This window comes from Lepidochelys kempii, chromosome 9 (assembly GCF_965140265.1).
Source record: "Lepidochelys kempii isolate rLepKem1 chromosome 9, rLepKem1.hap2, whole genome shotgun sequence".
Lineage (NCBI taxonomy): Eukaryota > Metazoa > Chordata > Testudines > Cheloniidae > Lepidochelys > Lepidochelys kempii.
The window spans coordinates 2,580,434-2,594,514 of record NC_133264.1 but is presented as its reverse complement, the minus strand read 5'-3'; the positions used below and the strand labels follow the sequence as shown (position 1 = coordinate 2,594,514).

The following is a 14,081-nucleotide window of genomic DNA, read 5'->3' as shown; positions in this document are numbered from 1 at the left end:
GTTGGTGTCATCAGTCTCCATTGTTCTATGCCCGGAAGCCAGGCAGCACAGCACTATTAGCAGCCTCCTCTCCAAAGAGGCCTGGAAAGGAGCAGGAGGGAAGAAAAGCTAGTCCAGATCCCCGCCTCGTGGTTTCTGCATCTTAACATTAAGTAATCGCTCCTCATTCAGAGCATTGTACTTTCCGCACCAGCCCAATCAGCACGAAGTGCATGAACTGTACTTTAATTAATGCTCTAAATTAGACTAAATCATACTGTCTGACAGATGAAAGACAGCACATTAATAAGACCACTGTACTTCACTTAGCATCAAGGGTACCTTTGACGCGTGTGTTTAACAAATCAGTTCAAGGAAGGTTTGTTCCTTCTAATTTAAGCTACTGCAGAAGACAGAGAGGAGATCCACTGAAACAGGTCTTTGAAAACGAGAGAGGATGTATCCAAAAGGAGTACACGCAGAGTAGGGATCAGGCCAGGTAAACTCAAGATCGCTGCACGTACAGACCCACAGATCAGAGTCCTGGGGCTGGCGGTTTGATACATCTGCCCAAGAGTCATTTCCCATCCACCAGCCAGCTGGGACAATTCATCCTCCCTCAGTAAGCAAGCTCTGGTGTGCGCACATCCACGCTGAAAGATATCCCCCGTGCAACAGTGCCCGTCACAGCTCCCCAGGTCTGCCACAGAATGAGCAGCCGCCTGGCTCCGTCCCTCCCAATCCACTCCAGCCACACGGCCCCGAACACCCACAAACCGCAAATCGCACAGTGCCCCAATAATTCAACTAAGGTAGCACATAACTTCTTTACCGAACAGAAGATTATTACATTTTCATTTATAAACAGAGGCTATTTAAAAAAAACACTGCCCAGAGAGAGAGATGTATCTCCTTACTAGATGAATGGTAGGCAATTGGTGGTGAAGAGCGGGGCAGAATTAAGGTGGGTTTTTTCCAAAGTGTGCAACGTGATTCCCCTTCCCCCGCCCCCTTCCCAATTCAGATCAAGGGGAGTTTAGCTCAGGAAGGAACTCCTGCTTGAAAAGAAGGGCTGAAGAATTGTAAAGGATATGGTTCTTTCCTCCCCAAACCATTAATCTCATTTTGGTAGTTCCAGGATTTGTTTTAATGTCAGCTATGTATTCCAATGAACAGGCTAGCATCTATCGCTGCCGTCTCCTGGACACAATCAGAATCACTCAACTCTGGGGCATAGGCCCTATATTGCCAACAGCAATTTTCCTTAGGTCAAAGGGTAGGTATGGTGCTTGAAAAACAGTGGGATCTGGATTCTACCCCTGCTGCTGCTGCCATGAAGTTCCAAGTGGACATGCTGTCACTGTTTATTTGTATTGTTCTACTACATAGGAGCCCTCGTCATGGCCCAGGACCCCACTGTGCTAGGCACTGTCCAAACAGAAGAAAAAAAAACAGTCCCCTCTCCCAAAGCTTATAACCTAAGTAAAAGGAGACAACAGATGGGTACAGATGGATGGAGGCGCACACGGGACAGCATTGGTCAGCATGTGACGCAGTGGCCTCGGCACACCAAGAGCCTAGCCACTGTCGTGTTGTTTGGAGGCATCATGGAAACGGAGAGTTTCCAGGAGGAATCTGAAGGAGGATAACAAGGTAGCTTCGTGGATGCCTACAGGGAGCTCCTCACCAGCTTGCAGGTCAACATGGGAGAAAGCATGATGGTGCTTGCTTGAAAATTTAACAAGTGAGTGACGGAGGCTGAGATCATGGGCCGATCAGAGGCAAGAGTAGACATCTCAATGCTGAACGAGTGATGATGGGTGGGGTGAAGACAGCCCGTGAAGAGCCTTGAAAGCGAAAAGAAGTAATCTGTGTTTGCTGCGAGAAAGAGGGAGCCAGTGGAGGGATGCAGAGAGGGCGACATGCTCAAAGCCATAAGCTACGTAAGCGATCTTCGCAGCTGCACTCTGAATGGATGAGCGGGGCAAGACTGCATTTGTCAAGGCCAGAGAAAAGGATGTTGTGGTAATTGAAACAGGAGACGAGAGCCTGGACAAGGAGTTTGAGCTGTGTGGGTGGACAGTAAAGGCTGTACCTTAGGGCTTGTCTATACTCACTGGGGGATCGACGTGCAGCGATCGATGCATGAGCGGTCGATTTAGCGGGGCTCGTGAGGACCCGCTAAATTGACTGCAGATAGCTCTCCCGTCGACTCCTGTACTCCACCGGATCAAGAAGAGTAAGGGGAGTCAACGGGAGAGTGTCTCCCGTCAGTATCATGTAGTGTGGACCCCGCGGTAAATAGATCTAAGCTATGTCAACTTGAGTTACGCTATTCCTGTAACTCAAATTGCGTAGCTTAGATCAACTTTTCTCTGTAGTGTAGACAAGACCCCAGAGACATTATGCAGATGGAATCGGCAAGATTTAGACACAACTTAGATACCACCTGTCCGTGGACTTGATACAGGGTTCAGTGATAGGGAAAACAAGCAGAGGTTTGGTGTCTGCAAAGTCAAAAGTAAGTGTTGTTCAAATCTGCCTTCCATACTACCCAGGTCTCCCCGGTGTTTGGGGGCTTGAGAGTCTGAGGAGGGACAGACAATTCTGGTTGTGGTCACTTGATAACTATGAGGACTTAGTCCTGCCACGAGTGCAGGGGACTGGACTAGATGACCTCTTGAAGTCCCTTCCAGTCCTACGATTCTGTGACAAACAAGCTGCAATTTGGCTAGAGCCCCGTTTTCCGATTGTAAAATACTTTTGAAGTGGGGTGCAATTATAGCCATGGACCCCGAAGGAAACCCTGCACATTGCCAGATCTTGTATGGACCGGCAGGAACACTGCATTGGTCTGAATGTGTGAAAAGAAAACCTTCAAAACTAGAATTAAATCTAACGTCTCCTCTGCAGTGATTAACAAGAGAAATAATGGCCAAGCTGCAGAGCAGAGCCCCCAGAAATGCCCATTAAGCTTCAGAGCTGCCACCAATAGCTTTCCTAGAGAGACATTTTTGCATACTAGAGAAAAAATCTTCCAGTGGAAGTGTTTCCTAGAATTGCAAAGTTTAACCCCCCACCCCCCTTCCTAAGCAACTCCACCACTTATGTTCCTTATTTCTGCTGCCCCTTTGATTTGGATCTACTAAATAAAACTAACCAGCTGGCTAAGAGCAAGCGGAACAACTTGTTTCCAGGCTAGAAACATTCCAAGTCTGCTAATCGCATCTGTCTTGTTTATGCTGCGTTCGCGCTAGGTGTTCATGCAAAGTCACGTGGAAGAGAAAAAAAAACAAAACAATTCACGTATCCTAGTTACCATCCTTCTGTAGGAACATAATTATCAATTGCCTTTAAAGCATAATTAGGCTTGGCAAGAATTCCCAAAATCCTTTACAAATATTTCCCCGGCCTTTAAGAACGGGTGTTGGGCAAGTTCTTGACAACCCTGCCTTGAGAATTTTTGTGCCCGGAAGACACGTTCTTCGCTATTAAACTAAACCGCCTGCACCACCACCTAACGTTTCAAAATAGTAGCCGAGTGACTTCTCCAGCTCATTCGCTCACCTGTCTCAGAGGCAGGTAGGATAAAGCTTCTCAGGCTGCCTTCACTGCACAAAAGGTGCAGGGTTTTTATATTGAGATAAAAGAGACAAGCCACGTCTTTTAAATCTTGACTAGCCCACATCACAGTATTCCCCGGAGGGGGGGCAGCATAAGGATAGGGTTGACTTCAACTAGCTACATCGAGGTACGAGCTACCTATGCCTTGTTTCCATCAGGATTTTGTATTGGAGACAGCTACCATTTTCTGCACCCAAGGGACAGCCTTAAATATAAACCCAGACACTCAGGGCCTGCAGGGAGAGGGATCCAGCAAAAGCCAGAGACGAAGGATACTGTGATGCAGAAGAAGGTTATTTTTAACAGCTGTGCGGTATGTATGCAATAGCACAGAGGCACATCAGTAAGAGGTGTTTAGTAATACAGACCTCAGAGTACGGTAGGCTCCTATCGTGATTGGCCTCTCTTGCAAAAGAGGGAGGAACAAAATCTTGACTCCAGAGAGATCATTCCACTCTGGTAGCTATTTCTGCTCCTCAGTACAGGACCACAATCAAAGTCTCTCTCTCACCTACAACAGACAGTGGGTAACATTTCCGAGAGTGCTTAACAGAAGTATCTTTGAGCCTAAGGCAGGATCTACATGAGACAATTTTACTGGCCTAGCTGTGCTTGTTAGAAGCGAGTTGCGGGACGGGACCACAGGGTGTGGCAAGACCACCATTCTAACCAATATACCTATGCCAACAAAGCCCTGGTGTAGCTGCAGTCACACCAGCAGGAGTGTCCTTTCACTTGGATAAGCTGTCTCTCTCCCCTGGGGAGGTTTTCTGGTATAGCTCCCTCAGTACATCTATCCCAGCAAGCCCTTGTAAACGTAGACAAGGTCAAAGGGCTCACAGAAAGTCACTGGGACTCAGCCTGCAAACTCATATGAGCTGCTTCGGAAAATCTTACCTGCCCGACCACCTGCCCAGTGTCAGAGGACAGAACCACCACCACCCTTTTGAACGCCCATGAGATTGTCAATAGACTCAGGCTGCAACGTTTGGACTTGCACGCACGGACACACACCCCCCTCCCACCCCAAAGCTGTGTGGAGCTGAGGTTTTGTCCCTTCCCTCCTGTGGAGACTAGACCTATTTAGGCAACAAGCAAAACAGTCAAGGTTTGTGAAAATGGCCTCACTAAAGGATCATCATGAGTAACCCCGCACCCCTTCTCTATATGGCTATGAGCAAGTCTATGCCCACCTGGAACAAAGGGACAGTTACAGATCTACTTAAGGCTGTCAGCACCCTTAGAAAGAAAAGAATCTAAGAGTCAGGACCCCTAAGAAACCGACCACAGGCTAGTCTGAGGCGGCAGCCGCAGTCCTAGGAACGTCAGAGCTTGGTTTCGTACTCAGGACTCCTGTTCCCAAGAGCTCAGCGTATGGTTTTAACAGTTCACAGCACATCTGGGCATCATGGCACGTTTTTATTCAGGCCCCAGAGAGGAATTAGCTGTGGATCAAGGAAGATTCTACGCAAAGGGCTGCGAACAAAAGAAGAACTGAACCGCTCTGGCAAACGTAGGAGGCAGCGATAACCACAACTCCAGCTGTTCTGGAGGGAACAGTCCCGCCTTGGATGAACACCCCAATAGGACTATTTTATCTAGATACTAATGTGGTCGCCATCACAACAGTATCCAGGACACTTGTCAGGCACTGAGAAATCATCATCACAACAGCACCGTGAGGTCGGGAACCACTGCTTTCCTAAACCTATCCACAGAGACCTGAGAGCGAGTATAAGCGTCTTGTCCAAGGTCTCACAGAAGTCAGTGGTAGAGCTAAAAGTTAGACCCTGATCTCCAAAGTCCCAATAGTACAAGACCATTCTTCCTCCCCAATTTTCCCCATTTAGGACCCTAATTATGCAAGCCCCACCCATCTCTGTCACTTAACAAACAGAAAATACAACCATGCAGCTAAACTTCAAACAATCCTCAAGTGACGCTCAGCATAAACAGGGAAACTTACCCAGTAGGGGCTCCCCCGCGCGCACACTTTCAGTGCTACGTGATTAACAGGACTGCGAGCTCTTTGGGAAAGCGTCGAGTTGTGTTACCACAATCCAAACGCCTGCTCCATCTAGGTCAGAGTCAGAAGGCTGCAGCTACAAACATCTTCCCTAGCGTTTGGGGACACGGGCTGTTGGGACCCCGGTACCAGGTCTGAGGTAGCAGAACAGCAGTTCATTAACTCTTCCAGAGCTCAGCTGTCCAATAGCTAGGGAGAAAAAGGGTATGGGACAGGGAAGCAAGAAATTCAACCTTTTAAATACCGATGCGAGAGGGTATTCTTCCACGGGGTCTGAGCCTGGAGTCCTTTCTCTGGCAAAATTCCTTCCACTGGAAGTGGTTTAATTTTGAAGATGGGACTCAAGCAAAACCTGCCCAACATGACGTATGAGAGAACATAGCTTCTGTGAAAACCCCATGTCAGTATGTAACAGCATGCTTCAGCCTGCAGAGTTGTACACGCAGCATTCTGACAGAAAGTGATTGATGTATATTCGGATAGATTTCAGACTCCACAATTACAGCTGAAGCAGTCCCCCTTGGGCATTATATGGGCAGTGAAGCTTTGTTAATTTGTGTAAGCACCAAATATCCAAGAGTTTCTGATCTATCCTGAGCAGCTGGCCGTCAGGATGGCTAGGAAGAACTAGAAGGTGTGGTGCCGTGCGAATTTCTGTACTCACACCCAATGTCTGCCTGGGGGAGGGGAGACGTAAAGGCGAAGAAAGGCTACGGTGTTCTCTTCTGCATGGTCTGGCAGTTCTGAAAGATGCTGTTGCTATTTACAAACCAAAGAGCTTTGCCGACAAGTTATTGTGAGGCGGTCACTCATTTCTACTTGTTGATGTTTTCCCCACACAATCCCAGCGGAGAGGTTTGTCAGATCACGATAGTGGGTGGAACCCTGGCCTCACTGGCGAGAATGGCAAGACTCCCATTGACTTCACTGGGGCCAGAATTCCATGCAGGGAGGGGTTGTTTTTTGGTTTTTTTTTTAAAAAGGAAGCAGGAAAAAGAAAACCCACCCACAAACCGCGGTTATAACCCGTGCCAGGCAGCATTTCAGTGCTTTGCCCTTGTTCTCAAGCCAAAATTAGTGAGTTACATTCTCTCCAGCCTTACATGAAAAAGAAAAAAAATATGTGGATTTGTGGCACCTCAGAGACTCACACATTGATTAGAGCATAAGCTTTGGTGGGCTACAGCTCACTTCATCGGAGGCATGCAGTGGAAAATACAGTGGGGAGATTTTATATATGCAGAGAACATGAAACAATGGGTGTTACCATACACACTGTAAGGAGAGTGATCAGGTAAGGTGAGCTATTACCAGCAGGAGAGCGGGGGACAGGGGGGGAACCTTTTGTAGTGATAATCAAGGTGGGCCATTTCCAGCAGTTGACAAGAACGTCTGAGGAACAGTGGGGGGGGGAGGGGGGAGGGGAACAAACACGTGGAAATAGTTTTACTTTGTGTAGGTTTCAGAGTAGCAGCCGTGTTAGTCTGTATCCGCAAAAAAGAAAAGGAGTACTTGTGGCACCTTAGAGACTCACAAATTTATTTGAGCACAAGCTTTCGTGAGCTACAGCTCACTTTATTGGATGCATAACGACACATCCACTCCCAGTCTTATTCAAGCCTAAATTAATTGTGTCCAGTTGGCAAATTAATTCCAATTCAACAGTCTCTTGTTGGAGTCTGTTTTTTAGTTTTTTTGTTGAAGAATTGCCACTTTTAGGTCTGTAATCGAGTGACCAGAGAGATTGAAGTGTTCTCTGACCGGTTTTTGAATGTTATAATTCTTGACGTCTGATTCGTGTCCATTTATTCTTTTACGTAGAGACTGTCCGGTTTGGCCAATGTACATGGCAGAGGGGCATTGCCGGCACATGATGGCATCTATCACATTGGTAGATGTGCAGGTGAACGAGCCTCTGATAGCGTGGCTGATGTGATTAGGCCCTATGATAATATTGACTATCTGAATCCCAAAGCAAGCGTTTACTCATTAGCTAGTCATCCTAGATAACCAGAGTTCAGCAGGTAGTCACTTGTTTAATGTAAGCACTGTACATTTATGACAAAAGAGGAAGTGATCAGTTAGCGATTTCTGGAATATGCTAGCATGTTTTCATATACAAATGCGGTATAGATTAATTATTAATAAATTGATTCTGTGCAGCCACACACATGCATATGTACTTTACCTATTTAGTTACATATATTATGGACTGGAGAGAAAGAAAGAGACACACCTTGAAGCACAGAGCTATTTATTGACCCTACATTCTATTTCAATGGCTTGACCCCAGACTCTTGAATATCAGATAAAACTTTGAACCTGCCAAATATATGTTTCACTCTTCTATCAGTTTAATGAAAAAGTGCTCGTGACGCTGATGTAAACCTGAAAGCTTGGTTTCAAGGTCCATTACAAAGGATCCTTTCCTATTTTAAAGGTTTCTGTTTAGATGAATAATTTTTAACCAATGCAGGGTAAATATTCATCAGTGACTGCAGGTGCAGTTAAAACGTTAGTCACTCTGCATTTCATCTGTGCTAACTCTTTTGTCATTCAACAACATGGGTGATTTAAGCAGTGGTGTGGTTTGCCATTTGTTTTAGTATCATTTAAGAATCCCCCCACCCGTGATGAATGAAAGTTACATGCAAACTAGAATTCTCCAGCGCAGCCAGGGTCCCTTCCACAGGATAATTTATACCTTAGCAAGTTTTGCAACCAAGCCTAGAAACACAGCTCATGGGAGAGTGCTAGCAACGAATCCATCTGGCTACAACTATACCCGTGACCTGCAAATATATCAGTAGCCTCCAGACATGAAAAGAACAATAAATAAATAACAGGGAGCGCCAGAGTGGCCTCGCCTCACCCCCTCCCCTCCCAAAGCCACGAGTGTGCATCTCAATCAGCCCCCCACCAGCTCGGGGGTTGCACACCTACCGCCAGGAAGGAAGGTGTGTCATGCACTCGCACGGGGGACAGGAGAGAGAGTTTTAATTTAAAAAAAAAGGGGGGGGGAGACACCACCTCAACCTGCAACAAATCAACCCCCGACCCCCATCCCCGCAGCCCAGGCTGGTCCGGAGCCCCCCACGCCCCCCGCTCACCGAGCATGGAGAAGATGAAGTCTTTGGCCGTGTGGATCTCCAGGGCTCGCTGGTCGTCGTACTCCCGCTGGTCGTGCTTGGTGAATTCCTGGATGAGTTTGTTCAATTCCTCCGTGCGGGCTCCGGACCTGAAATCGAGCTCGGGGCCGGCGGGCTTGCAGGGAGCGCCCAGGGGTCCGGGCTTGCTGGCGAGCGGCGCCGCCATCTTCGTGCACAGGAGACGCCGGAGCAGCAGCAGCAGCGAGCCTCTCTCGGCGGGCCCGGGCTCGGGGCTCCCCTGGCGGCGGCGAGCTCGGCAGCCCGAGCCTCCCCCCCCGCGAGCGGGCGAGCTGGACACAATGTGACAGCCACCAGCGCGCAGAGCAACAAGCGGCTGCCGCTGCCGACGCGAGCCCGGCGGCGCCGCGGAGCCGATTCCAGCCGAGCCCGTGTGGACGCCGGCGCCTGCTCCGAATCCAGCCCGGGGCGGGGCGCGGGATGCGGGGCGGCTCCTCCGGAGCTGGCTCCGTGCGGCCTGAAAAGCGGGGCGGGCGCCCCCAGACCTGGCCCGGCCCGAGGGCACCGCCCAGTGTCTTCCCCAGGAATTGAAATGGGGGGGGGGGGTCAGGGCTGATGGGGGGGGGGTGAGACTGTGAGGGGAAGGGGGGGGTCTATGGCACCCCTAGTAAAAACTGAAAAAGGTTTCATAACCGTTTTATTAGCTTTAACTCACGTTTTAAAAGCCTCACACAAATTAAATGGGGGGGGGGGGGAGGATAGCCGTGTTAGTCTGTATCCACAAAAACAACAAGGAGTCCAGTGGCCCCTGAAAGACTAACAGATTTATTTGGGCATAAGCTTTCAAAAACCTCACTTCTTCAGCTGTATGGAGTGAAAGTTACAGCCGCAGACATCAATATACTGACACAAGAAGGGAAGGGAGTTACCTGACAAGTGGAGAACCAGTGCTGACAGGGCCAATGGGAGCCCGGTGGATGTGGTCCACTCCCAATAACAGAGGAGGAGGTGTCAATCCCAGGAGAGGCAAGGCTGCTTCTGTAATGAGCCAGCCACTCCCAGTCCCTATTCAAGCCCAGATTAATGGTGTTAAATTTGCAAATGAATTTTAGTTCTGCTGTTTCTCTTTGAAGTCTGTTTCTGACTTTTTTTGTTCAAGCATAGCTACTTTCAAATTAAAGTTGGTTACTCAAGCCTTCTATGAAGCACGACATCTACATCCTTCTTGGTTTCTTGTTATAATTTTGCACAACTCTGTTAATTAACTTCTTGAATGCAATGCGTTCATCTTTGGTGGCTTCTTATGTGTCTGGTACTTCCATTCCTTCAAGTGATATGCTCATTAGTTCATTCACATAATCAGGCAGAAGGCGACTTCTTTCAGAACACAAAATTCTATTCAATGAGGCAAAAGAACACTCCACTGTAGCTGTTGTGACTGGGAGGAGCAAGAGATGAATTCCCACTTCTTTCATCCCAGGAAACAGAGCACAAAGATTGGGTCGAGCCACTAGCGATGATAAAAAAGAGGTTGAAGTCAAATCTTCATTCATTTGTCGTATGATCGTCCACTGTGTGTTCAAATTCTCTATTCCGTCCTGAGCACATGGCAGCCCCATTGCTAGTCGTGCCTCACTCCACTCAGCTGTCGGTGTTTTATAGGACAGGGATCTGTAAAAGCTACGTAGCAGTTGAGCAGAATCTGGAAGTCGCTGTTGTAGATTTTTAAGAATCAAGTCTGTGTACTTTTTCAGTTGTCTTAACAAACACTTCTTGTCCTCTTCACTTAAGGATTCAATATAAATGCTTTCATTAGTCAACTTCTGGACTGAAGTCTTTGCTTCTTCCAGTATTTTTTCAATGGATAGCTCTCTGATTGATCCAAATGTAGCTTCTATTGCTGAACAAAGATCTACTACTGTTGTAGCAGATGCCTGGATGGCATTGTTTAGTGACCCAAGTGGTTTCAAGAAGAGACTTGCAAGAGAGAGAATGGCAATAGTCTTCTCTGAACGTAGTAGCAAAAGTAATCCACCAGCCTCACTACTTAGCTCCATCGCATCTTGGTAGATACTTCCCAAAGTCAGTAATAATGGCTGGAGTAATTTTAAGACAACAGCCAGGGATCGTTCATGAGAAAGCCAGAGGGTTTTCCCAGATTGGACTAATTTGAACTTCAGTCCCAGTGTATCTTCTATATTGTCCAAGATATTCTTTTTGGACTCTTGCTGAAAAAAGAATATAATGAAGACATTAAATTTATAGCTTTTAAAATGTCTTTTGAAGAGTCTGCAGCTCGTACTAGTGCTACTTGGAGTAGATGGCCTCTGCAGTGTGTATTGGAGAAACTAGGGTTACACTTTTCTCTGAGCAAAGCTTTGCTCCACCATGTCTTCCAGAGAAGTTTGCAGCTCCATCAAATGCACAAGCAGCCATCTCTTTGGGGTCCAATTGACAAGCATTTAACTCTAAGATGTGGGTTGTCACAGATGCAGCCGATGTGTCTTCTGTAATTTGAACATCTAGAAATGCATCTACTGGCCTACCGCTGACATCAAGATAACGTACACAATGACTTAATACTTGATGCCCGTTTGCATCGGTGCATTTATTAGCCATGTCTGCAATTTTTTTGAATGTGGTGAGAGAGGTATTCACTTTTTCAACTGTTGAATCTTTCACTGTTGCACAACATGCATCTAGCGGGTCAGCGGAGTTTCTTGCAGAAAGATAACAAGCATTTGCTGGTCTTGTTTGGAACCAGTGTTCAACTTCAGGATGAACAAGTGTCAATGCACTTAACTTTGGCCAACAGTTCGCAGTGTGCGGCATCTCTTGCTTTATAGAAAGTAGGATGCCGCGGCCATGTTGGTTCGCATGAACTGTGTTGTGTCTCCAGCATTCTTACCAGCCTCCTGAACACTCACCGGTGTTGTCCTTGGTCAGTGGGGACTCAGAGTTCAGAGGTGCTTTCACATGAGTTCACCTCCCACGTCGGGGGCAAGAAGGCGCCTTGCTCGTTCCTCCAGCGGCTCACGGTTCGCTCTGGCCGCTGTTGTTCGTTGTGCCCCCGTTCGCTCCATCGCGCTGTGGCCCATGGCCCTGCGCCGTCGCCTTCGGCTGCCACCTGCCCCTGTGACCTCTGCCAGTGGGTCTCTTGAGGTTCCACTGGCTCTCCGTGATTTCAGCCGAGCTCGCAGTGGGGGAACCGCGCTGCTGGTGCAGGCTGGGCCGTCTCTGCCACAGAAACGCTGTCCCCCCGCCGGTCTGAGCCCTGAGACCTGATTCTCCGTGATTTCAGCCGAGCTCTCAGAGGGGGAACCGCGCTGCTGGTGCAGGCTGGGCCGTCTCTGCCACAGAAACGCTGTCCCCCTGCCGGTCTGAGCACTTAGACCTGATTCTCCGTGATTTCAGCCGAGCTCTCAGAGGGGGAACCGCGCTGCTGGTGCAGGCTGGGCCGTCTCTGCCACAGAAACGCTGTCCCCCTGCCGGTCTGAGCACTTAGACCTGATTCTCCGTGATTTCAGCCGAGCTCTCAGAGGGGGAACCGCGCTGCTGGTGCAGGCTGGGCCGTCTCTGCCACAGAAACGCTGTCCCCCCGCCGGTCTGAGCACTTAGACCTGATTATCAGTGATTTCAGCTGCAGTGAGTAGCGGCCGTGTGAGTCTGTATTCGCAAAAAGAACAGGAGGACGTGTGGCACGTTAGAGACTAACCAATTTATTTGAGCATGAGCTTTCGTGAGCGACAGCTCACTTCCTCGGATGCTGTAGTGATCACTTAAAACAAAAGACTCTCTATGGAGCCTAATCAGCTCTGTCTTTAAACAGTGGAGAGGGGCAGGTCAAATCGTACTTGTGACTCACGCAGACCATCAAGCAAAACACCTGTCCCCACCCTCTCTCTTGGTGCCCTCAATCAGCAGAGGCTCAGGACAGTTCTACTGCCCTTTACTCAGACAATAAGAACAACAACATGTCATTACCACCCCCCGGCCCCCGCATTCAAGTGATTTGTAACCCAACCCCAGCCAAAATCTATCACTTGGGCAAGGCAGCTCTGTTTGCTGGATACCTGGGTAGATGAGGTGTGGATGTAAATTCAATCTGGTCCTGAAGCCTTTCCCCGCAGCTCATCACTAGCTGTCAGGGAGAGCTCATTTACACTTTGCTTACAAATCATCATTTGAAATTATTAGGTTGGCCAACATCACCGAAATGAATGCCCTGACATGGTCATAAAAACAAACGCTGTACAAGGAAGCTAGTCTGTATTCATACTTTTAAAATCTATTATACTTTTTCAGATACACATATTTTATCACACACTGTATATGCTTTTAAAGTGTGTATTAATGTTTCAATTTCAATTCAGATTTCCAAACGATCACTAAATTGGCAACACTGCATGTAACTAGTTCACAAAACTGGGGGGAGGGGGTGTTGGGGAAATTCGGGGGTGGGGGGAAGGGTGTAGGGAAATCCCTGGCACCACCCTGGCAAGGAGAGGGGTGAGCCCCGAGCTCACCACCGCCCGGGGACCAGCCCTGGCCAGGGACTCGGAGATGGGCCCCAGGACTCGGGCTTGTAATTAAACCTCAGCCAGAGCAGCACTCTAGGGGGTCTCCCTCCTGCCACTGGGCCCCCTGCTAGTCGGGCCGATAGCCAGGGGCTCACCCACTTCTCACTGCGGACCCTTTGGAAATTCCCAGGGGAGGCACCAGCCCCTTGGGAAATCTATGTGCTGTATGTATCCGGGGTGGCCAGACATACTGCCCCTCCGAGTCGCATGAGATAATCTTCAGAAGTTCCAGAGCTGGGCACATCTACCCCAGGCTCCGGGCTTCTGCCCTGCGGCAGGGTGGTGGGCAAGGCTTCACACTCAGGGGAGGCAGCTGCTGGAGCTCAGGGCTTCAGCGAGAGTGGGGCGAAGCCCCGAGCCCTGGCAAGGCTCCTCCTGTGGGCCCTACCACCCTGTCATACTGTAGGGCAGAAACCCCAAGCTCCTCCCCGCCCAAGTCCGGTAGGTGGAAAATCATAGAACTGGAAGGGACCTCGAGAGGTCATCTAGTCTAGTCCCCAGCACTCATGGTAGGACTAAGTATTATCTAGACCAGCTCTGACAGGTGTTTGTCTAACCTGCTCTTAAAAATGTCCAATGATTGAGATTCCACAACCTTCCTAGGCAATTTATTCCAGTGTTTAACCACCCTGACAGTTAGGAATTGCTGCAATTTAAGCCCATTGCTTCTCGTCCTATCCCCAGAGTTTAAGAAAAACAATTTTTTCCCTTCCTCCTTGTAACAACCTTTTATGTACTTCAAAACTGTTATCATGTCCCCTCTCA

General features: G+C 48.5%; 1 protein-coding gene across 1 annotated transcript in view; it reads right to left on the bottom strand.

Moving 5' to 3' along the window:
- Positions 1-9,304, bottom strand: part of MB21D2 (Mab-21 domain containing 2) — an 82,723-nt gene extending 73,419 nt beyond the window's left edge. Inside the window, exon 1 of the mRNA XM_073358727.1 lies at positions 8,740-9,304. Within this exon, the coding sequence (XP_073214828.1) occupies positions 8,740-8,944 (205 nt within the window). The 5' untranslated portion in view covers positions 8,945-9,304. The remainder of the gene's footprint in view (positions 1-8,739) is intronic.
- Between the last annotated feature and the right edge of the window lie 4,777 nt (positions 9,305-14,081).